Below are 24348 nucleotides of genomic sequence, written 5' to 3'. Positions count from 1 at the left end.
TTCTAGAAGGCACTAAGCTCCCATTTTCTGTGTAGATGAATGAAAGAATGGGGCAGCAATCACAGCCCTGTCCCAGGCCCTGGGTTTGGAGGGGAGGGTTCACACTGAAGGCTCCAGGGCTTTAGGGCTGGTGACCATGTTCCACTGCTCCAGAGTGGGAGGTGCAGCCAGGTCAGAACATGCAATAATGAGCATAATTGCACGGGGCTTCTGCTTGTCGGTAATTGCAGTTGCAGAAAAAAGTGTTGCAGAATAGGAATGGGCCTGCTCTTCCTTAATGAGGAAGGCTTCAGGATAACCAGCACTGAGCAATTTGGAGAAATCACCATGGGGCCCCAGCCTGCTTAAGAGCATGAGATTAATAAACTAAGATCAGCATCTCTATGGTTACCAGAAATTTACAGAAACTTTTCCCATTCTATTTGCAGCTCTCCTTCTCTCTCGCCAGAGAGGAATGGGGGAAAGAAAGAGTTGAGCCTTTTCCCAAATCTACTTCGTACTTGTGATTTTAATAAAACCAAGTTAATAGATTGGTGTAGAATTCATTTGTTCTTGCATTTAATGGAATAAATATTTATTGAGTATCTTCCACTAGGCAGGTAGTGTTACAGGCACTGAGGGTACAGCAGGAAGTGGACACAGTCCCACAGTCCCTGTCCTTATGGAGCTTATGCTTTGACAGAAAAACAGATAAATATGGAAGAAAAAATGCCATTTCATATAAGTGCTAAGATGAAAAGAAACTCTAGGCAGGAGAATGAGATGATGCCCTGGCAGCTGTTGTAGAAGGGGTGGTCAGGAAGGCCTCTCTGAGGAAGAGAGATTGGATCAGAAACTTAAATAGCATGCAAAAGTGAGTCGTGCAAGGGTTCTGTGGATCCAAGGGAACCAGTGCTGTGGCTGGAGAGGAGGGAACCAGCTGATTTAACCATGGTGAAAGAATGAAAGGAATAGGGAGGTGAGGGGAGGAACTTGAATGAAGGAGAAAGACTGGCATACCTTCTGAAGCTCATCGGATCTTTTTCAGTTTTTTGGAAAAGAAAAATGTGAATACAATTTTTAGAACAGCAATTAAAAGATTTGTGGTTGACAGTCAAATAAGTCCTCTAGCTAGTATTTATTTATGGTGATCAAGACCAGCAGTTGGGCTTTCCCTAGGCATGGAAACTGACAGAGATGAGTATTAACACACACACCACTTGCTAATTGCATTTAAAAAGTAATACCATCTGTGGCCAAACAAATAGTACATGAATTCTTCTTTTATATAAAGTATAATAGACAGCTCCCAAGAAGGCCAATGGATTGGCACAAGTTCACTGTCCTCCCTACTAAACTCCACCAGCCATGAAGACTTTGCTTCTGTATCTCTCTGCACTTCCCCAGGGGGTCTGCTCTGCGTTCCCAGAGCCTCAGTATCCAAATTTCCAGGGTGTTCAGAGATGGGGGTTAACTACTTCCCCCCACTCTCTTCCCTTCTTAATTCTGAACGTAGTGCCCAGTCTCCCCCTTCTGAGGAGACCAATTTTAACTCCTCCCAGTAGCAGCCCTGATGGTTTGAGCGGCCAGTCTCCGGAAGCTGGTCTCCTGATGGTCTTTCTCCACGCAGAATGAAATGCTGTATTTGTATAATAAGTTAAGCCCTGCTGATCACGATTTTCACAAGAAAGAGTTTTGAACATAAAGTTTTCATAGGAAAACTCATTTGAACATAGCTGAACACATTCTCTACGGCATCACATTCGAACCTGTTTATTGTCTGCCCCGCTCTACTAGAATGAAGCCCCCTGAGAGCAGCAACTTTGCTTTCGGACTGTGCTGTCTCCCAACCTTGGACCACAGTCTGGCACTTAGTAGGCACTCCATGAATGTTTTTGGAATGAAACGAACCTAACAGCTTGCTTGTTTTATCTACGGCCTACATTTTGAGTGCCTGCCGCTGATGTCGGACTGCTCCTTTTTCTTACAAACCTCCTCCCTTGGAAGGAGAGTCAGGTCCCGGTCCTCCCCCCTGCCAGCAGGCTCCTGTTCTCCTGTCCCCCCTCCTCCTGCATGAATGGCCCCAATTCCTCACATTCACAGTCTCCAGAAGTGCTCAGTTTCTTTACACTGTAATCCCTTCAGGCCAAACTCCCTGACCTCCTTAAATCCTTCTTTTCTCTTCTCTCCTGGGACTGCCGGGGCCTCCTGGCGACAGCCATGCTGCTGTGTGGCCTCTCTCTTGGCATCAGGAGACACCTTCCCTCGGCCTTCAGTTCCTCCACACCTGACTTAATGTGGCCCTGGGTGAGCAGAGAGGCGAGGGGTGAGCAGGATAAGGAAGATGATATGGGGGGATCATTTTAGGGAAAGCGTTTGAAGGGGATGAAGTCACCCAGGTGCTATTCCCAGCTCTGCCCCACCTTGCTGTGTGACCATGAACGAGCCACCTTCCCTCTCTGCTCTATGTCTTGGTCACAGAATAAGGACATGGGAAGAAAGGATCACTCAGATGGCTTCTCTCCGCAAGATTGAGGCTCTTCTATCTTACATGTTTTCCAACTTCCCCTCCCTCCCAACCCACAAATGCCACAGGACACATCCCCTTGCCACCATCGTGACTACATAGGGTGACAAGCTCATCCCAGTTTGCCCAGGACCTTCCCAGTTTCAGCACTGAAAGTCCTAGGCACACCAGGTCAGACGGTCCTCCATGCCTACACCACCAGCTCTGAGAGCACAGACTGGCCTTGCTCACAGCCTCCTGCCCACTGCCACACACCATGATGCAAGCAGCAGGTCTTCCGTTGGCGTTTGTTGAATAAATTCCCTTTCAGGTTCCACAAAACACACGTGCATGCCACATCATGACACGGTCTGTAGTTAGTATCTTCACCTCAACACTGAAGCAGAATGTACATTGCTGAAGGGCAGGGGCAAAAAGAGGGAAGAAGAACATCTCAAGCAAGACATCTACATCCTTCCTGGTCATGCCATCCTCATCACTGCAGACACTGAACTCACGACAGAGGGCTTTGTGCTGTAGTCCAAGTCACCTTGAAAAGAACACACCTCCAAGAGCTGCATGGGAGAGGACTGCTCTGGACCCAAGCCCAGAGCTTTTGCTCCAGAGTCCAGCCACTTTCTTGGCCTGGCAACCCAGCACTGACCCGGTGGCCTTTGCTCCCAAATCTGTACTGCTAAGATGCCCTCCCAGAGCACCTGGATTTTCCAGAATTGGGCCACCCACACACTCTGCTCCAGTCGTGCCGCAGCTGGGACCCTGCCTACTAGCCCAGAGCCTCCCTCCCCTCTGCCCTGATGTCTGCCTCTGCACTTGCCTCTCTGCTCACCTCTGCAGAGAAGGGCTGAGGACACAGAGCTCTGGGAGTCACACTCTGGGACCAGCCCTTCCGTGTTTAAGCTCCTTGAGAACTCACAACTGCACAAGACCGAGCCCATGCTCATTTTGAGAACAGGCATATTTTCCTGTAAAATTAAGCCATGAAAACCTCCCTTTTTACTTTTATTCTTGTTCAAAGCTGAGCCATTTTCCACTAGAGATAAAAAAAAACAAGGCATTTCTGAGAGCGGAGGGATATGGTTGTCTAACAAGCCGGAATTGATGGTCATGACAGACTCCATGCTATCGAGCTCTGCACACAGAAGGAGATGCAGGGATGGGGAGCAACAACTTAGGGGGCTTCTCTGCAGAGATCCGCCAGGACTGTTTGGAGATATGTATGAGGCAAATTTACATCAAGGGCTGCAGTGCTGTACGATCATGTGAGAGGCGGGGAAGCAGTGGAGGAATAAGTGAGGTAAAGCCCGGCTCTCGGCCACCAGATAAGACCCGGGATGGTGGCCAGACCTCATGTGCTATAGCCGGACACCTCCATCTTGGATTGGCAGACCCTCCCCTCTTTGACCTCAGCAAGTCTGCAAGGTCCTAGTCTATCAGAGTGAATTGTTCATAGAGGCTGCTTGACCTGGGGGTGGGGGGTGGGAAGAGTGAGCAGGCCCGTTCTAGAATGAAGATCAAAGTAGACTGTGAACTGGGGTCTGTCTGCCAAGACACACTAGGAACAGCATCCAGCTATGCCAGGGTTCTGGGAGTGGAGGCGGGGACCACCTGACAAAGCAAGTGAGACGGTGGAACTCCAGGCAACCACTCCCCTGAGGGGATCTTCCTGGTCCTGCTTTCTCCCCAGGCTTTTCCTGGAGAGTCCCTCCCCTCTCAGCTATAGTCAGCATACAAGTGTTCAGGCTCACTAACCCCCTGGGACGTACACCCAGGGAGAGGGTCTGGCCCCAGGATCGGCACTGTCTTCTTGGCCCTCATGGCCACCATGGCCTCACTCCAGCCTCTGTCTCCTACCTGTACCCATGGGACTAGCTTGATTATCCTCTGGCCTTACTCAGATACATCTAGCTTCTTCCAGATCTTTCCAGATTAGATTCCCAGGCCTGTCAGCTCCCAGATTGCAGGACATAATAAAACCAGAGGATGAGGGCAGTGTGGAGGTTCCCATTGGCCAAGTGAACAATCAAGACTGTCCCTCCTTCTGGCTGGTATCTGTATCCCCATAGCCTCTGGGGCTAAGAGACTGCAGGGTGTTGGCTGCTCCATGCGGAATACTCAGAAATAATACTAAAAACTTCCATTTACTGTTTACCATATGCCAGAAACCATGCTGAGACTTGTTCAGATGTTTTTACTATTTTCCCCATTTTATTCCTTTCTACAATTCTGTATGGTAAATAGCATTATTATCCCCCATTTAACAGTTGAGGGAAATAGAGTCGAGATGGTAAGTTATCTTCCAGGTTTTAAACCTGGGCTCATTTGATTCCAAAGCTTGTCTTCATAACCCTGCTGAATGATGGTTTCTATATTTTCCTTTCTATACCCACCCGGAAGTGCCGATAGTGAGACAGTGGTCTTGTGTCACTGGCAACCCAGAGACCTTGAGGAGGGGCGAAATGAAGGAGTTGTTCCCAGGATGCCAAATCTGCATGAAGAATGGAGAGGTTGTATTCTGTCTAGCAGGATGACATGGACAAATACGATCAACACTACCGAGCCTTTGAAGCCCAACATGGTCTTCCTGTGACACTCCTGCCTCTGAGATGTACAGTCCCGGTGACTGCTTGCACCGAGGCTGCTGTGTCTTCTGTTGTGTGGCATCTCCATTTGACTCAAAATTAACAGGACCAGTGACTGATTTCCTGAGCCCCAAATAGCCATCAAAGAGCTAGCTGCAGGCCTATGAGGCAGCCTAGCACAGAAGCTCTGCATAGCTGGATCTAGTAATTTTAAAGAATGACCAGTGGCCCTGTCCAGCCTTTCTCATGGAGGGGTTGAATGTAGGAGATCCTAAGAAGGTGACAAGTGAGGCCCAGGGGAGCAGAAATGATGAACAGGAAGAAGGGCGTTGTCAGTGAGTGAACCGTAGACGTGGACATGAAGTCACTGTTAGAAACACAGCAGAAGTGGGGCAAAGAGGATGGCAGGCTAGAGCTGTCCAGGATGTCTTGAACTACGCTGCCTCCTCCAGAGCCTGCCTGTGTGGCTTCTGATTGTGTGATTGTAGGCCTTCGTCAGCCTTCAAAAAAATCCCAACCACCTGTGGTCACCTGCATAGGTTTGGTTCCTTGCTCCCTGAGAACACGTACATAACCCAGCAGAGAAAGACCAATTCCCTTCCTGGGCTGGAGTCCAGTGCCCTGTGAGACTCTCACAGATTCTGCTTTTCTTTCATGCCATGTACATGCTATTGCAACATGTTTTTATATGTGATCATTTAACAAACGTCAGTGTCTCCACTAGATTATAAGCTGCACAAGGTTAGGGCCGTGTCTGCTTTGCTCATCAGGTATCCCTAATACCGGGTATGAAGTTCAGCATAGAGTAGAAATTCAGAATGCACCTGGTGATGGGCTGAATGAACACATGAATAAATGAACAGCAGAAAGAATTCAGGTCCATAAGTGCTCTGTGGATGGGAATTCCACCATGACCTGATGGGAATGGAATCACTGAGTTGTACATTTACTCCCTGCCTGACTGCAGCAATAAGACTAGATCATCCCACAAGCCAAAGGGGTGAAGAACAGGATGATGGAGGCAGGGTGGGGATACTAAGTATATCCAGGACTTCAGAGATTTGGCAAGACACTACATCTGGCCCAGATATGGAAGAGACAATGGACATCTGCGAACTGGGAGTTCTGCGATGCAAGAGAAATCGGCCAGGCCTGCATCTAAGAGCAGAATTGGGTGCAGGAATTGCTGATGAGTAAACTGCTAAGTATATGTGATCATCAAAACATCCAACTTTCATCCAGAGGCAGAAGTTCAACCATCATCCTTTCAGGTGAATTTACCAATTTAGAGAAAGGCCCTGCTATGTAAAATGTAGACGGAAAATAGGAAATCAGGAAAGAGAATCATTTACAATGTAAGCAACCAACAGGAAGCAGGGATACCATTTGTCCCCAAGACATCTTAGAGATCTGGGGAATGTGGGATCCCTGGGCTGAATGAACAGCCACCCAGGGAACAAAAGCCAGCTGGCTCTGATGGAAAAGCCACATTAGGGATACTCTATGTGGTGGGTTTGTCAGTGAGCAGGCCAGGCCCGTAGCATCTACAGCTGACAAAGGTGGGGCAGAGCAGATCTGCTGGGGCAGGGAAAGGCAGGTCCTGATAGATCTGCCAGGGCAGGGGAAGGCAGATTCTAAGGAAGAATGGGGCAACTTTGCTCTCTAGCAAAGCCTGGCTCAGGGCTCGGCCTCTGATGCCCAGAACTCTGGGGCTGGAGAGAAATCACTCCCCCAGGGACTTCTGTGTAACCTGTCCTGCAGTGCCTGTCTGGCCCTGCTCTCATCTACTGCCAGGGCAGTGCCCTGTCCCATGTGCTCCTTGTCCACATAGCAGTCCTTCAGGTTGTTAAAGTCATGAACATGTTCCCCCAAGTCTTCTCTTTTACAAGTCAGAGACCCAGATAATAAAAGTGACTAAAAGTTAAATAGCAGTTCCTATGTGTCAGGCAGTGGCCCGTGAGCACTACAAACATTACACAAACTTTGCAGTACCATCCCTAATTTACAAAAAAGACCCAGGGCTCTTTTGTGAGCCTGCGTGTGGATCTGTCCCAATTATCCCCACCTAGGGCTGCAGAACTTATTCTGACCGCCTTTGCCAACCCCTCCTGTCCTAGCCCCAAGCCCTAACCCACCTGTCAAACCCAAGAGCCAGTCAGTCCATCCTAACCCCTGGGAGGGAGGGACATGGGCCTCAGGGGACACTGGTGAGAAGGGCAAAGTCATTATTGATAAGGCTTAGGAGCCTCTGAAGATCTGCTGGCAAGAGGCAGGAGGCAGTGCCTGCCAGAGGCTCTGCCCTGAGCTGCCTTGGAGGGAGGCCATAGAGTTGCCATGGAAACACAACAACCCCGGAGCTGGAGACCAGAGCCCCCACTTCTCCTATCCACACCCATGATCCCTTAGACTTCCTTGCGCCCCTTGTTTGGAAACAGCCACTTCTTGCAGAAAAGAATGTGACATGAGTCTGAGACCAAAGCTGCAGAACTGGAGAGCACACATATGCCACCTGCCTGGCCTGGCTGTCGCTGGGGTGAGAAGCCTGCCTTCCTGAACCACCTCACACTGGCTAGCTCACTTCAACCTTGTACCATCCTCCTTCTCCACAACTCACACCCATCTTTTCAGTGACCTCCCAAAAGATGTCCCCTCCTCCTACCTCTCCACTCCTTGGGCAAAGGACTTCCTCAGTCGCTTTCTCACATCTCCATTTTTCAAAAAGAAATGATGTTTCACTTACACACAGTAAAATGCACAGAGCTTCAGTGTATAGTTCAATGAGTTTTGGCATGTGTACGCCTCTGTAGTCCACACCCCAATTGAGACTTGATGTTTCCTTTTTCTCTTCTTGCCCCTCCTAGATTATTTTGGAGCCTACCAATAAGGAGAAAGAGGGTGGACACCGAGAGGCAGGAGGAAGCACACAGAGAGAGCCATAGGACATCTGGAGCCTGCAGCTGGGGCCATGGGGGATGGAGCTGGGTCCAGCCAGGCTGGGATGAAGACTTTCTGCCCTTCAACCCTGAGACTAGGTATCTTCCCAGACCAGGAAGGAAGCAAGTGAACCCCTGCCCAGCCCTGGCCAAGGCCCCACATGGATGAGGTCCAGGAGGCTTCACCAGAAGAGTCTGAAGTGTCCTGTCTCCCCCAGGTCTTCCCACCTGCATGGCTGAGGGGTCTGCTCTACTGCTGCTACAACACTGCAAGGAGGATGAATGGCATTTTGATTTCCCCAGGAGCCAAGGGGCCTGGATCCTTGAGGAAGTTTGTCCCCTCTTTGTGCAGATGAGGTTGGAAAAACCGGCACACTTCCTATGCCTATTACATATTCATAGGTGTGGGGGATTAGGATGTGGACATCTTTGGGAGGCCATTATTCTGCCTATCCATGAAGCCAGGACCCCCCAAAATTCAAAGATCCCAGATGTCTCTCTAGAGTCTGGACTGTTAAAACAACTCTCCCCAGGGAAGTCAGCACAGGGAGGTGCCTTGCAGATGCCACCCTCCAGGCCCTGCCTCCCTGCCACAGAGGCACCAGAGGGACAGTGCTTCTGTGGCCATCACATCCAGGCCACTGCCTTACTAAAAGCCTGCGAGGACAAGTCCTCCCCGCCATGGAGCCTGGGAAACGGTCAGCAGACTCACCCTCCCACCAACCTCTGTCTGGGTTCCCATCTCAGTGTAAACTCCAGGAGACATCCGTCCGACGCTTTGTTGGGTGCCTGGCACATGATGAGTGCTCAGTAAATGTTGGCTGGATAAAAAAATAAATGAGGTCTAGCAACTGGCTGGACCGATGTTTTTCCTTCTAGTTGTGTCCTGTCTTGTGTATAAGGCACTGAGCGCAGCGTGGTCCTATCTCAGCCACATGACAAGCTGGGTCAGATTACATCTTTCAGCACCAAGAAAAAAAGGAGACAAAGTAAGTGACTAGCTAGAGGTGAGAGAAAGGAGGGTGGGCAGGATTCTGAACGCTCACTTTCTGATCTAGGAATGAAGCCAAGAATAACATCAGGGTTAGAATTTGGAAGACTAGAGCCAAGAATACCAAGAGCAAAGTGTGGAATACAAGCAGCAGGAACAGAAGTCCCGAAGAGCAAACCGGAATTCACAAGAGGCACAGGGGCTCTGGCTATGGCAAGAGCCACACAGCATGAATCTTCCAGAGACTGCAGTGACTGTGGGCTTCCTCTCCACATGCTGACCCACATCCCCTCAGTCCAAATCCCAACATTAGCCAGAGCCCAGGCATCATTCTGAGCCTTGGCAACAAGCCTTGGTTTCATGTTCACTAAAACAGTTTTTTCCAACATGTAGACGCGACCGTCCTCCCTCCAAAACTGATCAGCAAATGCTCAGTGCTATATTGTTAAAGCGGGCCTGCCACTCCCATTAGAGTGACACAAATGGATGCCTCAAGGCAGTGTAGGACAGCGGTTACATGCACAAATTCTGTTGCCATTCCACCTGCCCCAGCTCTGCCACTAGTGACCTTGGGCAGGAGATATCATCTCCCCATGCCTCAGTTTCCTCTTCTGTAAGATGGAGGCTAATCATAGGACCTACCTCAGAAGGTTTTACTGTGAAGACTCAAGGAGTTCTTATACATTAAGTGACAAACGTATGCCTGAAAACATGGCTCATCCTATATAAATGTTTGCCAGTGTCGTTTGAAATAGGATGAGAGTAAAATTTTGAAAAGATGTTTCCAAAATGAATTCAGCAGGATGAGCCAAGCAATGGCCTTGTTACAAGGCAGGGATGTTTTTATGGAAATTAACAGACAAAAGGAAGCACTGTTTTACCTAAGCACATACTTGTTTTGTGTGGTCCACCAACAGCTCTCCAATCTTGGGCGTGCGTCTGGCACGTGAGCTGAAATAGAGCTAGACAGAGCCTTCCAAGTACATGTGCAAAGAGAACCCTCCACTGTTAAAGCCACTTTCACAGAGCCCTCCCTGAGGAGTGAGGAGGCTCTGCTCTGCCTTTTATCAGAGATTCTGTTTTTCTGTCTAGAGAAAGGGGCTGACAGAAGTTGCTTGGTGCCACGGGGGAGGTGTGGAAGCTCCACAGACTGTAAAGTTCTGTGCAGAGGGAAGGTCTTCCTATAAGGACGATTGCTCCTCTCCAGCAGCTCAGAAGAAAACTGTAGAATGCTGCCCACCTAAAGTCCTTCAGAGTTCCTCCCTCTCAGGCAAATTCCTCCCACAGGTGAGAGTGGGTGGGGCACTTCTCTCAGTCAAAGATGAAGGGCTCCCGCATGCGCTCTCATTGTGCAGGATTGTGCACAGTCAAATAAACAATGGTGGGCCGATGTCAAAGCCACGATCCGGCATCTGAGACACGGGCTCAAGGCTCAGCTCAGCTGCTTATCTGACTGTGTGACCTCAGACAACACTCTTTCTGCTCTTCAGTTTCCTCAACTCAAACGGGAAGAATCTACCATTGCCTGGCGTACCTTCACTGCAGTGTTACTGTTGTCCAAATGGGAAGGGCATTATCGGCACGTCCAGCACTGTGGGAATCCCAGTTGTTGTTATAACCAGGTTACAATCTGTAAAATCCACCCTTTCCTTGGCTTCCTTTTCCTTTTCCCTTTAATTTTGAACAAATATGGATTGAGCTGTGCCTGTGTTTTGTAACAGAATGACTGAAAAGTCCGTGGCTCTTCTTCTGGCCAAGGTCATGGCCAAGTCCCCTGCAGAATTAGAGGGCCCTATTCCTGATGACCCTTCTCCAGAGCCCCTGTGTGCTGCCCCCATCAGACCAGCTCCTCTCCAGACCCAGGAGTGGTCTCTGCAGCTCCTCTGTGGACTGAGGCCCCGTGACACTTAGCTGAGGTCACCGTCACGATATTTCCAGAATCCAACACTATCTCAGCACCTCCCCTGCTGCCATCATGGTCCAAGCCACCACTGCCTCTCATCTGAAAGCCTCTTAACTGGTCTCCATGGTCCCAGCCTTGCCCCCTCAGTCTGTTCTCAGCATAGCAGCCACAGGCACCTTTGCAAGTGACAATTAGCATATTGCTAATCTGCTCAAGCCCTTCCCATGGAAAATGCCGCACTCCTTGCAAAAGTCTATGAAGCCCTTCTCCTGGGATTCACCTTGACTGCACGTCGGAATCACCCAGGAGCTCTAAACAATACTGAAGCTGAGTGCCACCCCAGAAACACTTATCTAATTGGTCTGGGGTGTGGCCTTGGCATCAGGATTGTTTTTTAAGGCTCCCTTGATGTGTAGGATGTGCAGCAAGGTTGAGAACCACTGCCCTAATGATCTGCTTCCTGTTGCTCCTCTGTCCTCATCTCCAACTACTGCCCCCTTGCACACCCCATTCCAGCCACAGGGGCCTCCTTCCTCTTCTTCAAACATGACACGGCATGCATGCTTCTGCCTCAGGGCCTTTGCACTTGTCACTTCCTCTGCCTGAAAGGTACTCCCCCCATCCTCCAACAGTACCCCCATGGCTTGCTTCCTCTTCTCCTCCAGGTTTTTGCTCAAATGTCACCTCTTACTGAGGTCTTCTCTGACCACCCAGGAAAAATTGCAGTTCCCCACTCTTGTCCCAGGTGTCTCTCTCTCTCTCAAACTTTATATTTCTCCATAGCACTCACCACCATCTAACATACTGCATATTTGACTTCTTCGTTTTGTTTACTGTCTCTCTCCACCCAACTAGAATGCCAGTTCTGTGAAGCAGGGGTTTCTGTATGTTTTGTTCACTGCTTTGTCCCTTGTATTAGTCCATTCTCATGCTGCTATGAAGAAATACCTGTGACTGGGTAATTTATAAAGGAAAGAGGTTCAATTGACTCACAGTTTCCGCATGGCTGGGGAGGCCTCAGGAAACTTACAATCATGGTGGAAGGCACCTCTTCACAGGGTGGCAGGAGAGAGAATGACAGCCAGCAGGGAAAATGCCAGACGCTTATAAAACCATCAGATCTCATGAGAACTTACTCACTATCATGAGAACAGTATGGGGGAAACCACCCCCATGATTCAGTTACCTCCTACCTGGTCCCTCCCACAATACGTGGGGATTATGGGAACTACAATTCAAGATGAGATTTGGGTGGAGACACAGCCAAACTGTATCATCCCTGTATCTAGACTATGCTGGCACAGAAGTGCTTAATAAATGACCTGCAAGTGAAAGCACATTCTTCTCTCCCTTTGGACATCCTCAGCTACTCTTTCATCCTAGCCCAGCCAGGTTCTCCCTGAGCCACAAACAACCATACCCAATTATAGAGTATACAGCAGGTGTTCAATGAATGTCCGTGGAGCTGAACTGAATCTTCTCCCTAAAAGAACACAGCCTCCAAACCCAGCAGCAAGATCTTTCTCAAAGACTCCAGATATAGGCTCACTATGGTTTGCAGCTTTTAAAAAAATGTAAAAATGAGGAGAAAAGGGGGAAAACACTGTGGGGGGAGCTCACAAAAATTAATGAGATTTTCTCGGCTGAGGTACGTGCCCACATTTTTAATTGGGAGTAATAAGAATTCTCACTGAACCTTAAAGGAACATCCTTCTGTAACAAAGAGAGAAGTCAAGACAGACTTCTCTGTCAGATGTAATGACTTGTTAGCCCCGCAAGATGGATGTACTTTAAAAACTAATTTACAGAAAAAAGATTCTGCATAAAATGCAACTAATTGGGTTAAAATGACGTATTAACAGGAATGTGAGATGATTGTAGTGTCCTTAAGGAGTAAATTAAGTTGTTAATCCTCAAAATCTCTACTGGAAGAAAGCTTTGCCCCTACTCAGCTAATGGAGAAACTGAGGCTGAGGGAAGAGGAGAGTGATTGCCTAACGCAAGCCGAGGGGACAGGCCCTGGCTGAAGCAGGAAAGGGACCCAAGAATCCAGGCGCCCAGTCCTGGCTCTGTTCCCAGCACTCTGGGGACCCCATCTCCCCACAGGCAGGTCGACAAGGGCCCGGTCACTGACTCTGCTCACCCACTGGGTCTGAGGTCAGGCAGGGGCCGGTCCAGGGGCAGGCGGTCGCTGAGGTAGGCGTTGTAGCCGTAGTACTGGAATTGCTTCAGGGCCACGCGCCGGCCTTCGGGGCTGAGCTCCTGGCCCCAGTGTGCAAACAGAGAGGAGTCTGTGAAGGGCTCGGCCTCTGCCTCCTCAGGCTTGGCAGGAGCCTCTGGAGAAAGAAGGAACAGGAGACAGTGGGTCAGAGTGCACCCCTGCATGTGCCATGACAGTCCCTTTCCCTTCCTCACAAACAGCCTTTGGTAAAACAATCTTAGCCCCTTCTTTCAGGAGTCGGGGCTGACTTGGGTTTTCATGCTTTCCAAAGACCCATTCATCCATGAATCCATCCATTCATCTAACCCACAACCACCAGGCACAGGAGATAGAGAAATACACCTGACAGGGTCTGCTGAGAAGCTGATGGACGTGACCCTGATGCCCCATGGCTTCAAGTCAGGACCCCCTTTTTCCCCAGTCTGCCTCCCTGCCAGAGATGTTGGCCCCAGCCCTCAAACTGGGCATCTGCTTCTCTGTCCCTAGCCTGTACCCCCATTTCCTGCAATTCCCAAGCCCACCCCACATTGAGGCACCCAAGCTGGGAGTCTACTCCTCCACCCAGTTCTTGCCAGCTCTTCTCCCTCTTCACCGTCTGGTCCTGCAGTGAGTTGCCTGGTGCACCACGTGACATTCACCTGGCTGTCAGCACCCCAGCCAGACTGCCTCCTGCTGCTTCCAGACACTGCCCACCAGAATAGCAAATCCATGACACAGGTGACAGCCAAGCCACACCCAGCCTGCCCTGTGCTCCGGGCCCTGCTCATGGGAGCCCTGGTGGACTTGGTGGAGGCAGCTCAAGGCCAGCACATGGTTTCCCAAGAATTTCCCAGAAAAATGGAGGGGAATCACTAACTGTAAGAGCAGAGGCTTTGAAGTCACACAGTCGTGTATTCCAGTCAGTGCTCCACCACGTCCTGGCTACATGACCATAGCACAGTCAACCTCCCAATGCCAAAATTCCCCCACCTAGAATGCAGAGATAATAACATCCAACCACCCTCCAGAGACTGTGAGGATTCCATTAAATAAAATGTATAAAGCATTTAGATCAGTTTATGTCTCAGAACAAGTGCACGGCGAATGGCAATTCGGATTATTATAGCAAGGGAAGGTTATTGAAATCTCTTTTTGATGGGGGCTAAAAGATAGATCTTGCCAGGACATGGGTTGATAGTCCAGGACTTTGGAATTACTTCCCTGGGACAGGCCATCAGGTGAATCATTTGAGGTCAGAAATCAGAGAAATTGGACAGAGTTGGCAAGCCCACTGGACAGGGTCTTCTATGCTCACAGATTCATGAGGGAAGTAAGAGATGGAGCCAGGAGCCTGGAATGAGACAGTGATCAGAAAAAACAGAAGCAGGTCAGGGACAGGAGAGGCAGGCAGGGGAGGCAGGCTTGGGACACCTGCCCACATCCCCTTGTTGGCTTGTATGGAGCCAATGGGTGTATGACACACCTAAGTACAGGCTGGAGATGAGCAAGGAGCTAGGGTTCTGAAGTCTTCAAAGCTGGAGAGTTGGGGCTATGGACTGCCACCTCCTCTCGCGGTGCTCTCCTAAAAGCCCACCTGAGAGAAAGGAGACTGCCTGGGAACAAAAGAGGGAGGCTTCCAAAACATAGGCTCCTCCTACCATGGAAGGGGTGCTCCAGTGGCAGGAAGCCTCCATCACCGGAAGCAGGCAGAGGCTATCAAGAGCAGAAAGGGACTTAGCAAGCCCACGATCCTGAAAGCAGAGATGCCAAGACCTCAGTGTGAGGATGCAAAAAGATCTGTAAATGAACTCCCAGGTGCTGAACTCACTGGGTGCACATGCATAAGGTACCTCTCCGGGCCACGTCCTCCAAATGGGACACCCCTGTAACTCCTGGGATAAACATCAGAGCTAACACTTGATGAGTGCTCACTCCTACCATGAGCCAGGCTCTGTCCTAAGCATTTTCTCTTATCAACTCATCTCACCCTATAAGGTAGGAATTGTTGTCATCTTCATTTTATATATAAAGAAAGTGAGGCATAGAGAGAATAAAAAACTTGTCCAGGTTCACACAGAAGGAAGTGCAGTAGCTGGATTTCAATCCTGGGAAGGCTCTTCCCAGGCAGTGGTCCTCCCACTATGCTATACAGCCTCTATAAGGCAATGAGCTGCTAAAGTACGTGAAGTACAAAGACAAACATGGCATACCATCTCGGTGACTGATTTTCCTTAAAGATGTAAAAGCAAAGTCAGAAAATTAAACAGATTAGGATATATTGAAGAATAAAATGCAAACTATGCAAACTCTTCTAAGACACAGCATTGTCAGGATTGCAGTGGCCTGCCCAAAGCTCCATCCCAGAACTTGCTCATTCTTCTCCCCTACTAGGCATGCTTGAAGGGTAGCACAAGCATGCATGATCTTGAAGGTCCTTGTTATCTCTAAAAAGATGTATGACTCATTCGTTTGGAATGGGGGGTAGTAAAAATCTACATCGGTGAACCAACTGAATTATATAATATTTAAAAGAAATGTAGTTTTATTGCTCTCGAATACCTAAGTGGCTATTATCAAGTAAAATGAGATCAGTTAATGGAAAATTATGATCCAAAATTAGGCCTGCATTGCATAATAATAAATTATAAACATATTAAAGTCCTGGTGACACCACATGGTCCTACCTTTTCACTCAGTATGGACACGAAGGATGACAAATTCAAAGCCAGTGAGTCCTGAAAGATGAGGTGGGGGGCCTACAGCAGGAAAGATGTAATATTTGTTGAATTTCTGCCAAGAGTCAAGCACTGTGATAGGTCATTTCCTTATCAAATGTTGCCGCTCTTCCTCCTCACTGGTGCAACTCCACAGAGCAGGACCACATCTGACTTGACCCCTGCTGGACTGCCAGCTCCTAGCACAGTAACTGCTTCTTACAAGGGACTCAATCGATCATTTCAAAATACATCAGTTAATAAGTAACCCATAGTGGTTAGACAAGATGAAACCAAAAGTGAAAAGGTTAAATGTCTAATCCAAGGCCACCCAGTGTGTCAGTGACATCGAATAAAGGCCTGGCTCCTCCAAACTCCACATTCTTTTCTCTATACCAGGGGTGGCAAACCATGGTCCAAGGGCCACCACTTGTTTTTGTAAATAAAGTTTTATGAACACAGTCACATCCACTTGTTAACATATTCTCTTTGGAGCTGAAGAGCAGAGTTGAGTATGTATGACAGAGATGATATGACCCAAGAATCTGAAAACACTATCTGATTCTTTAAAAACAAAAAAAAAGTGTGCCACCCCCAACCCTTTCTCCAGCCCTGTCTGCCCTGTACCTTAGAGTTGACTCTCCTGAGGTAAGGAGGCCTTGCCTCTCTGAACTCTATTTAATTTTCTTTACTTCCAAAGAGTTGGTTAAGAACACGGCTGTGGAGTCAGAATCCTAGGGTTTATCCTCCAGCTCTACCATTTGCCAGTTTGGTCACCTCGCCTTGAGCCTCAGTTTCCTCTTCTGGAAAATGGGGTTGATAATAATAGTGCTTTCTTCATAGAACATGTGTGAGGATAAATGAGATGGTCAGGTAAGGAGCTTGGCACAGTGCCTGGCACACAGTAAGCTCTCCATAAACACTGCTGAAGCCCCCACAAAGCCCACAGCCCTATCAGGCCGCTGGAGTTAGGACGGGAAGGTGACCTTGCCAAGGTCTCCAGCTCTAGAAGATGCTGACACCATCCAGCCCCACGTGAAGGCTTTCCGTGTCCATAGACAAGTGGTCTATGCTTAACCAGACCTAGACTCCACTCCCGTCTCCAGTGAGAAAGCAGGCCTACATGGTCATCCAGCAAAGGGGACCACCTTTGACATAAGGGGGACAGGCAAAGAGGCCTCGGAGAAGTGTCTGGGCTGGGTCTTCTACAGGGGTCCTGGGGTGTTTGGCCTATCTAGTGATACCCAGACCCTCTGATGTCTGGCATCTAGGGATGAGGCACCTTCCAGGATTGGACTCTGGCTGAAGCCCCTGCAGGGATTCAGACCTACCTGGGCATGTCTGACCAACTGATGAGGTGACTTAAGAGAAGCACATCTCCAGGGGCTGAGGACTCCTCAGGATGGCCCACTCGAGGCAGAGATTGAGCAGGGCACAATGAACTCTGTGAGTTGCAAAGCCAGAGCGTGTGAAGGAGAGTATTTGGAGGATTCTGAGCACAACACAGAGGCTGTTACTCGCCCCCTGCCCTCACTCAGCCCTGAGTGCTTGTCTGGGTCCCAGGGAGAAATAGGATGAAAGGGAAAGTGAAGGGGCTGCTTCACCAGACAGCCATGCTTGGGGACCAAGCGGTGCTTGAGTCAGGGAAGGCGGAAGGAAAGGGATGATGTGATTAGGGCAGGTTGGGGAACCCCAAGTATGGCCTGAGGAGACCCCTGGGCCAGGGGAAACATTACCATGCCATGTCCTTCTCTGATCAGAACCCTCCAAGGGCCTTCCTCCACCTTCTTGTTAAACACCTGCAAGGCCCAGCACTCACCTCCCATCTCTGCCCCTGGTTTTCTCCTCTCCAGCCACACCGGCCACTCATCAGACTCACCAGGCACATCTCACCTGAGTGCCTCAGCTCCAGCATTTCCCTGCACATCCTCCTGGCCAGTTCCCTCATTTCTATGTCTTTACTCAAAAGTCACTTTCTCAGCAAATCCTATCCTGAACATCCAGCCCTCTCCCCAGTTTTTACATATATAGTCTCTGATATGGTTTGGCTACATCCCCACCCAAATCTCATGTTGAATTGTAGCTCCTATAATTCCCACGTGTTGTGGGAGGGACCCGGTGGAGGTAATTGAATCATGGGGGCAAGTCTTTCCCATGCTGTTCTCACGATAGTGAATAACCCTCAAGAGATCTGATGGTTTTATAAAGGGGAGCTTCCCTGCACACGCTCTCTTCCCTGCCACCATGTAAGACATGCTTTTGCTCCTCTTTCACCTTCCACCATGATTGTGAGCCCTCCCAGTCATGTGGAACTGTGAATCCATTAAGCCTCCTTTTCTTTATAAATTACCCAGTCTCACTTATGTCTTTCTTAGCAGCATGAGAACAGACTAATACAGTCTCCATTCATTTTGCTTGTTGTTTGTTTCCCTGACTGGAACGTGGCTCTGTGAGGTCAGGCATTTGCTTTGTTCTCTGTTGAGTCCCTCAGACTCAGAACAGCATCTGGCACCTAGTAGGTGCTCAACCAATACCAGTAAAATGAATGAATAGGGCATTAGCAGTGGGTCGTGGTGAGGTCAGAAAACTCCCTGCCTACTAGAGATTCCCCAAATCTTTCAGAGGGAGTAGAAACAGGGCTGCAGTCCTGTGCCAACAGGTAGGAGCACAAAGCCAGTGAAGGCATGGCCAGGGCAAATTCCAGCTGTGTGCAGTTAATTCCTCCCCAGTTCACTTAAGCAAATGATTGTGCCCAGTTACACAGACTGACAGGGCACGTTTAAGACCTTCTCAGGTAGTTCCACAAAATATGGTCAGTGGTAAGCAATCTCCACTGCTCTCCCAGGACTCCTCTGTAAATCTCTTATACCAGAGAATTACCAGGCTTCTCTCCCAAGTATCCAGAATAGGACTGTGCATGGAGTAATTACCCCCAAAATATAGGGAGAAGGAAGATAAGGAGGGAGGCAGGGAGAGGAGGCTGTGTCTTCTTCTTGCCTCTCTCTCTCTCTCTCTCTTTCAAATCTCACCAAGTAAGGCTCAAAATCAAAAAGATTCCACTGAAGGGTCCAAACATCCCTCCTCCCAGAAACCCAGGCACAAAGGGCAATGAGGTGGGAAGACCCAGAGACTCTAGAAAACTGACTTAAGATGCCCTTAGGAAGTGTCCAGCTCAAACCACAGAACCACAGACAGCCAGAGAGTCAGGCCAGGAGTTCTCTTCCTTCCTTGAAACCCAGCCCACGGTGTCCCCAAAGCTCTGGCAGACACGTTGATACCTGTCTTCCCTCCTGACTCTCCTCAGTCTCCAAGGTGCTCATTACAGAAATCCTCACCATCAAGCCCTGAGGGGACGATTCCCTCCAGAGGACACTAATCACTCCACTCTTGAAGAGAAAGGTACAGTTGATGGGTCTGTGCAAAGCATGACATTTCTGACATTAACAGGCAAACAGGCTGACTCCTTCCTCAATGTTGACATTGAAATTCTCCCTGAGGGACCCGGCAAGCAGTCATTCCTGCTCATCCCCAGGGTGCAGGGAGCTGCAGCTTGGCCAGCCCTATTCAGAGAGGCTCCCTGATGGCTGTGCTCCCTTTGTTTGCTGGGCCTTGGAGCTCACTGTCAGCTTTGCCCACAATGGGTGTTAACCCGTTTTATCAGCTAAGCAACAAATATTTAAGCAAATTTATTCTATGACAAGCTTATTGCTTGGGTATTGAAATATTAAGATTACTCAGATGTGTTCCCTATCCTCATATAGCATCCAACTTAGTGGGAAAAGCAAATACATGGAGAATGTAATCAATGCTCTGATCAAGGGTGTATAAGATGCCATTGGGTCCCTGCAGGTGAGGGGAAATGGGGCAGAGGGAAGGCTTCCTAAAGGAAAGGATGCTTGAAGTGAGGGGAAATGGGGCAGAGGGAAGGCTTCCTAAAGGAAAAGATGCTTCAATTGAAGAATAAGTGCTATCCTCAAGCTCACTCCAGGGAAGTACACCCCAAAGTAGAGGCCAAGAAGAACCAGGATGCAGGAGGAGGAAAGAGCACTCTGTGGGGCTCAAAGCTGCTAGACAGGTGGCTGTACAGATCTGAAACCAAGAAGCCAGACCCAGAGCATCCAGAACCTCAGCAGACTGGGGGTAGCCCACGGATGGGGGCAGGAAGAACCACAGTGAAGACTGCAAGACTGAAAGCCTTGGGATTAGTGTTATTATTTGGAGATAGTTTCTGAACCTACAAGCAAGTATCCCAAAGCCCAGCATGGTAAGCATCACAAAAAGGTACTCTCTAAAGTGGCACTAGGTGCAGTGACTCATGCCTATAAACTCGGCACTTTGCGAGGCCAAGGTGGGCATATTGCTTGAGCCCAGGAGTTTAAGACCAGCCTGGGTAACATGCAGAAACCCCATCTCTACTAAAAATACAAAAATTAGCCAAGCATGGTGGTGTACACCTGTAGCTCCAGCTACTCAGGAGGTTGAGGCAGGAGGATCACTTGAGCCCAGGAGGTCGAGGCTGCAGTGAGCTTTGCCACCGCACTCCAGCCTAACAGAGCAAGACCCTGTCTCAAACAAAATAAACAAACCACAAAATGGCAAAGTACATTATTTGGGGTCCAACTGCAGGCTGATCTTGGGTGTCTACTCTAAAAGCTTTATCCCTGGAGCTGATTCCCCAGTACAGTGTACCCCAATTCCATTGCACTGCACCTACCTCTCCTAGAATGTAGGTTTAATCAATCTCATCATAGATAAGAGAAAACTGCAGCTGGAGACATTAAGGGGCTTATTGCTGAGCTCACAGTCCTGATCACAGCCCTACCTGCAAATTATGCGCCAAGAATTGTTGCCTGACTTGAGGACTGGAGATACTTTAGTCCCCAGGAGGCTACTCACTTGGTCTGTACTGGTTCAAACTAGTTGTTAAACTATTGAAATACCTTCCTAGCGGTGGCAAACAGCTGCCGCCTAAAATACCTCCAGGCACCCCTGCAACCCCAGGTGCTCTGGCCCTTTTCTTGGAATGCTCCAGTTATTTTCACCAATCAGCAACTCAAAGGCCCAGCCAAGAACCCCAGGATCCTGCTCTAGGCTTTGTTGAGCATTCCTGTCAATTGGTTAGTACTGTCCCTTGCCAGTTGTTTGCCAAGTATATTTTGACTACCAATTGCTTGAGTCCTTCCTAGGTGGGCCCCTGTGAATGAGAGTGATGGGTTTCTAGAGACCCACTTACTCAGGTCATTTGCTTCCCCATGGTCATACCCAGTCTTTATTGTGCATGACCTGTTTTTCAAAAAGTTCTACCAATGATCACATAGGGCACCTGGGAAATGCCATAATGTGGTCTCAGTGATATGCCCACAGTGCCTGACACACAGCCTGTTGATGAGTGGAGCTTACAGATACATCCTGACAGGTCCATGCTAATTCATGGAGACAGGTGGGAAGTGGGGCACGAAAGAACTTGCAAAGCTTTGAGCAGTGAATGCAACAAAAGGCACAGCTCTGAGCGTTGTGCATGGGCTAATTGGCCAAGCAAGAGGAGCACATCTGGAGGCCCTGCCAAGGCTATTGAGGCTCCTGAAGCCAGTGATGCTGAAAGTAGGAATTCCCGCATGACGAGTTCTGCTTCAGTGGGCAGTCCACACAAAGCACCGGCTCCACTGGCTTGTGCTCCAAGATTGTGGTGGTACTGAGACTGCACAATGGAGTGGGGAGGAAACGGGCTTCAGAGTGAAAGGGGTATTGTAATGCTGCCCAGCCCTGTCTAGGTCTGACTGCCTCACCTTCTAGGACCAGATCCCTGCAGATCCCCTTCTGCTGAAGCTGAGTCATTTTGCCAGCTCTTGCCATCGCTGGAGATAGAAATTCTGAGGTGCCGGTGGCTTTTTGGAGGAACTGCAGGAGAGGCTGTAGCCTGGACCTCTTCCTAAGCAAGAATCTAGCACTCATATCTGCTCCTTGGATTGGAGGACAAGGGAATTGGAGGAGTCAAATGGCATGGTTGCTGCTGGAGGTCAAAGTGGTTTAGGGCTCCCACCTCAAGGTTGGACCGCAGGAATGGTCAAGTCCTACTGAAGGGTCAGACAGAGCCACCCAGGACGCAGCTCACCTGGCTGAGGACTCCTGGCCCGCTGCCCAAGCTGGTCTGTGCACTCTCTGGGAGCGGCAGCTCTGCTTCTTGTCCCTCGGTTTGTGCACCTAGGGATGTGCTCCCAGGAAACCACTGGAGCCTTCTTGTTTCTTGTGGTTTACTCAGTTTACTGTGTCCCTCTCTCAGGCAGAGGGGATCGCTGAGAAGGCTTTGAGGGTGGGTGGGGAGTGGGGGCTAGCTTTTGCCCTGCAGCCAGTTCTGTAGCCACTGCTATTCCTGTTTTTGCCCTCAGGCCATGCTCATAGCAAAGCTCTGGTTGTTTGGTGATAAGATCCAGAACCCAGTGAGAGGAGGCAGGAGAAACTAGGACAGGCAGGTTGGGGTGCCAGGTATGTGTCTGCCATGGGCCCCGAGACCCTGTGTCTGAAGTGCACTTTGGGGTGCAGACCCAGATGGTCCTGTCTCCTGGTCCTCCTCTCAGAGTGCACTGGGGACCCTTTCTCTCCCCGCTTCTGGGTCTGCTATTCGCTGTCTTTGGGAAAGACCCAGAGTCCCTTCAAGCCTTCACTTTCTTCACTTGCAAGATGGAAACTGACTGTCAGAGGTCGCTGTGAAGTCAGCTTTGGGAAAGATGAAAGCTAAGCATCAAATAATGCAGCAAGCATTGCTGAATATCCCAGATAAGAATTCATAAAGAATGTTTTCCTTTTCTTCCACTCCCCATTTTAAAAACAGCTTTATTGAGGTATAATTTATACACCATAAAATTCACCCATTTTAAATGTACAATTCAATGATTTTTTAAAAAACTTTTCTTCCACTCCTGCAGTGCATTGTTGCATGCTTTATTTGGGGTTAAAAAGAAGAGGGCTAATTGAATGTTCAGAAATGTACATTTCTCTTGTCGGCTTTCAGTAAACTCCTGCCTGCTGACTTCCAATGATGAGAAGTCGCCATTATTCCCATTAAAGAGCTTGATGCTTGGGCCTTGCCTGAGAAGCCCAGACCATGTTTGCAGAGCATCAAAGCCCAGTTCACCCAAGCACTGCTAATGAGGGCAGGACTCACACCACCATGGAGAGGGGTCACATCATAAACAGCCGGAACAGCAGTGTTCAGCCTCGGCTGCCTTCAGCTTGCCATCTGCTGCGTCGCCTTCACAGCCTGCGGGCCTGCCCGCTCCTGTCTTCCAAACACCCAGCCTTGAGATCCAAATCTCAGCCTTTGTGCCTGGTCCCAGCCAAAGCCAGGCACTAAGACCTGTGGAAAGCTGGCTGGTCTGGGAGACAGGAAGCCTCGGCCTAACCTCATCTCCAACACTGGGCAAATCCCCAGCTCCCTGGGCCCTGCTTCTCTTCTGTAAGATGGAGCCAGTGTTTGCGCTTTACTTGAGAGAGAAAGGGGACTTCGGCACATCATACCGGTACTCTTCTTATACCCAGCAAAGCAAGATGTTATGCCTCTGCTTGTGATTAGGCTCCCAAAGGACAATTTTCAGATTTTTGAAAACATCCTTGAATATGTCAAGTGCCCTAATAATGGTAAGTAAATGCAGTATTCTGTTGATGGAGGGCTTCCCTTCTTCTCTGTTTCTAGAGTTGCATTCAAACATGAGCCGAAGGTCCTTTGCCAACGACCTCCACAATTAGGCTTTCTCTTCCTGGAATCCTCAGAGCTGCCAAAAGAATGAAGTGGAATCTGACAGCAAAGAGCTTGGAACTAATCAGGAGGAAGGAGCCCTGACAGTCTCAGGTCCAACACTACTAAAATCCTCTGCGCAAGGACTTTATTCAGCATGGCAAAGGCAAATCCAGGATGGCTTCCTCTGACACCTGAACAGTGTTGCAGGGAAGAAGAGAGGCTTCTCCAGGGTGCCTCAACCCAAAGTAGGGTGGGGTCCGCCATCCAAGAGATGCCCCACTGCAAGGCCAAGTGCAGACTCCATTAGGGGCTGAGCCCACCAGACTGAGGAGCTCTGGAGGCACCTCTGCCCTGGATTGGCTGTGTGATCCTCATCAAGCTCTTAAACCTCTCTGAAGCTCAGCTTGCTGTTGAATGTGGATAATAATGTCTATGTCTAAGCTTGTTGCAAAGATTAAGTGAGATGATGGACACCTGGAAAGTGCTTAGCAAACCATCAGATAGGTGGTAAAGTGTATTAATAGTTTCCTATGGCGCTCTAGCAAACAACCACAAACTTAGTAGCTTGACAATGCAAACGTGCTATCTTACAGTTCTGAAAGTAAGAAGTCTGACAGGCATCTCATCGGGCTAAAATCAAGGTGTTGGTAGGGCCATTCTCCTTTCTGGAAGCTCTGGAGGAGAGATTCTATTTCCATGCTCTTCCCAGTTTCCAGAGGCTGCCTGCATTCCTTGGCTTATGGCCTCTTCCTCCGTCTTCAAAGCCCACCACAGTGGGTCAAGTCCA

The 24348-nt window shown here is 49.2% G+C and overlaps 1 protein-coding gene across 2 annotated transcripts in view; it reads right to left on the bottom strand.

The window, feature by feature from the left end:
- Nucleotides 1–24348, bottom strand: part of GALNT18 (polypeptide N-acetylgalactosaminyltransferase 18) — a 356848-nt gene that overhangs the window by 167958 nt on the left and 164542 nt on the right. For both annotated transcript variants that reach the window (XM_054438882.2, XM_054438883.2), the window contains exon 2: nt 13056–13248. In XM_054438882.2, the coding sequence (XP_054294857.1) occupies nt 13056–13248 (193 nt within the window). The remainder of the gene's footprint in view (nt 1–13055; nt 13249–24348) is intronic.

The sequence above is a fragment of the Pongo pygmaeus genome, chromosome 9 (assembly GCF_028885625.2).
Source record: "Pongo pygmaeus isolate AG05252 chromosome 9, NHGRI_mPonPyg2-v2.0_pri, whole genome shotgun sequence".
Classification (NCBI taxonomy): Eukaryota; Metazoa; Chordata; class Mammalia; order Primates; family Hominidae; genus Pongo; species Pongo pygmaeus.
The sequence above is the reverse complement of the archived record's forward strand: the minus strand, read 5'-3'. Positions and strand labels throughout refer to the sequence as shown.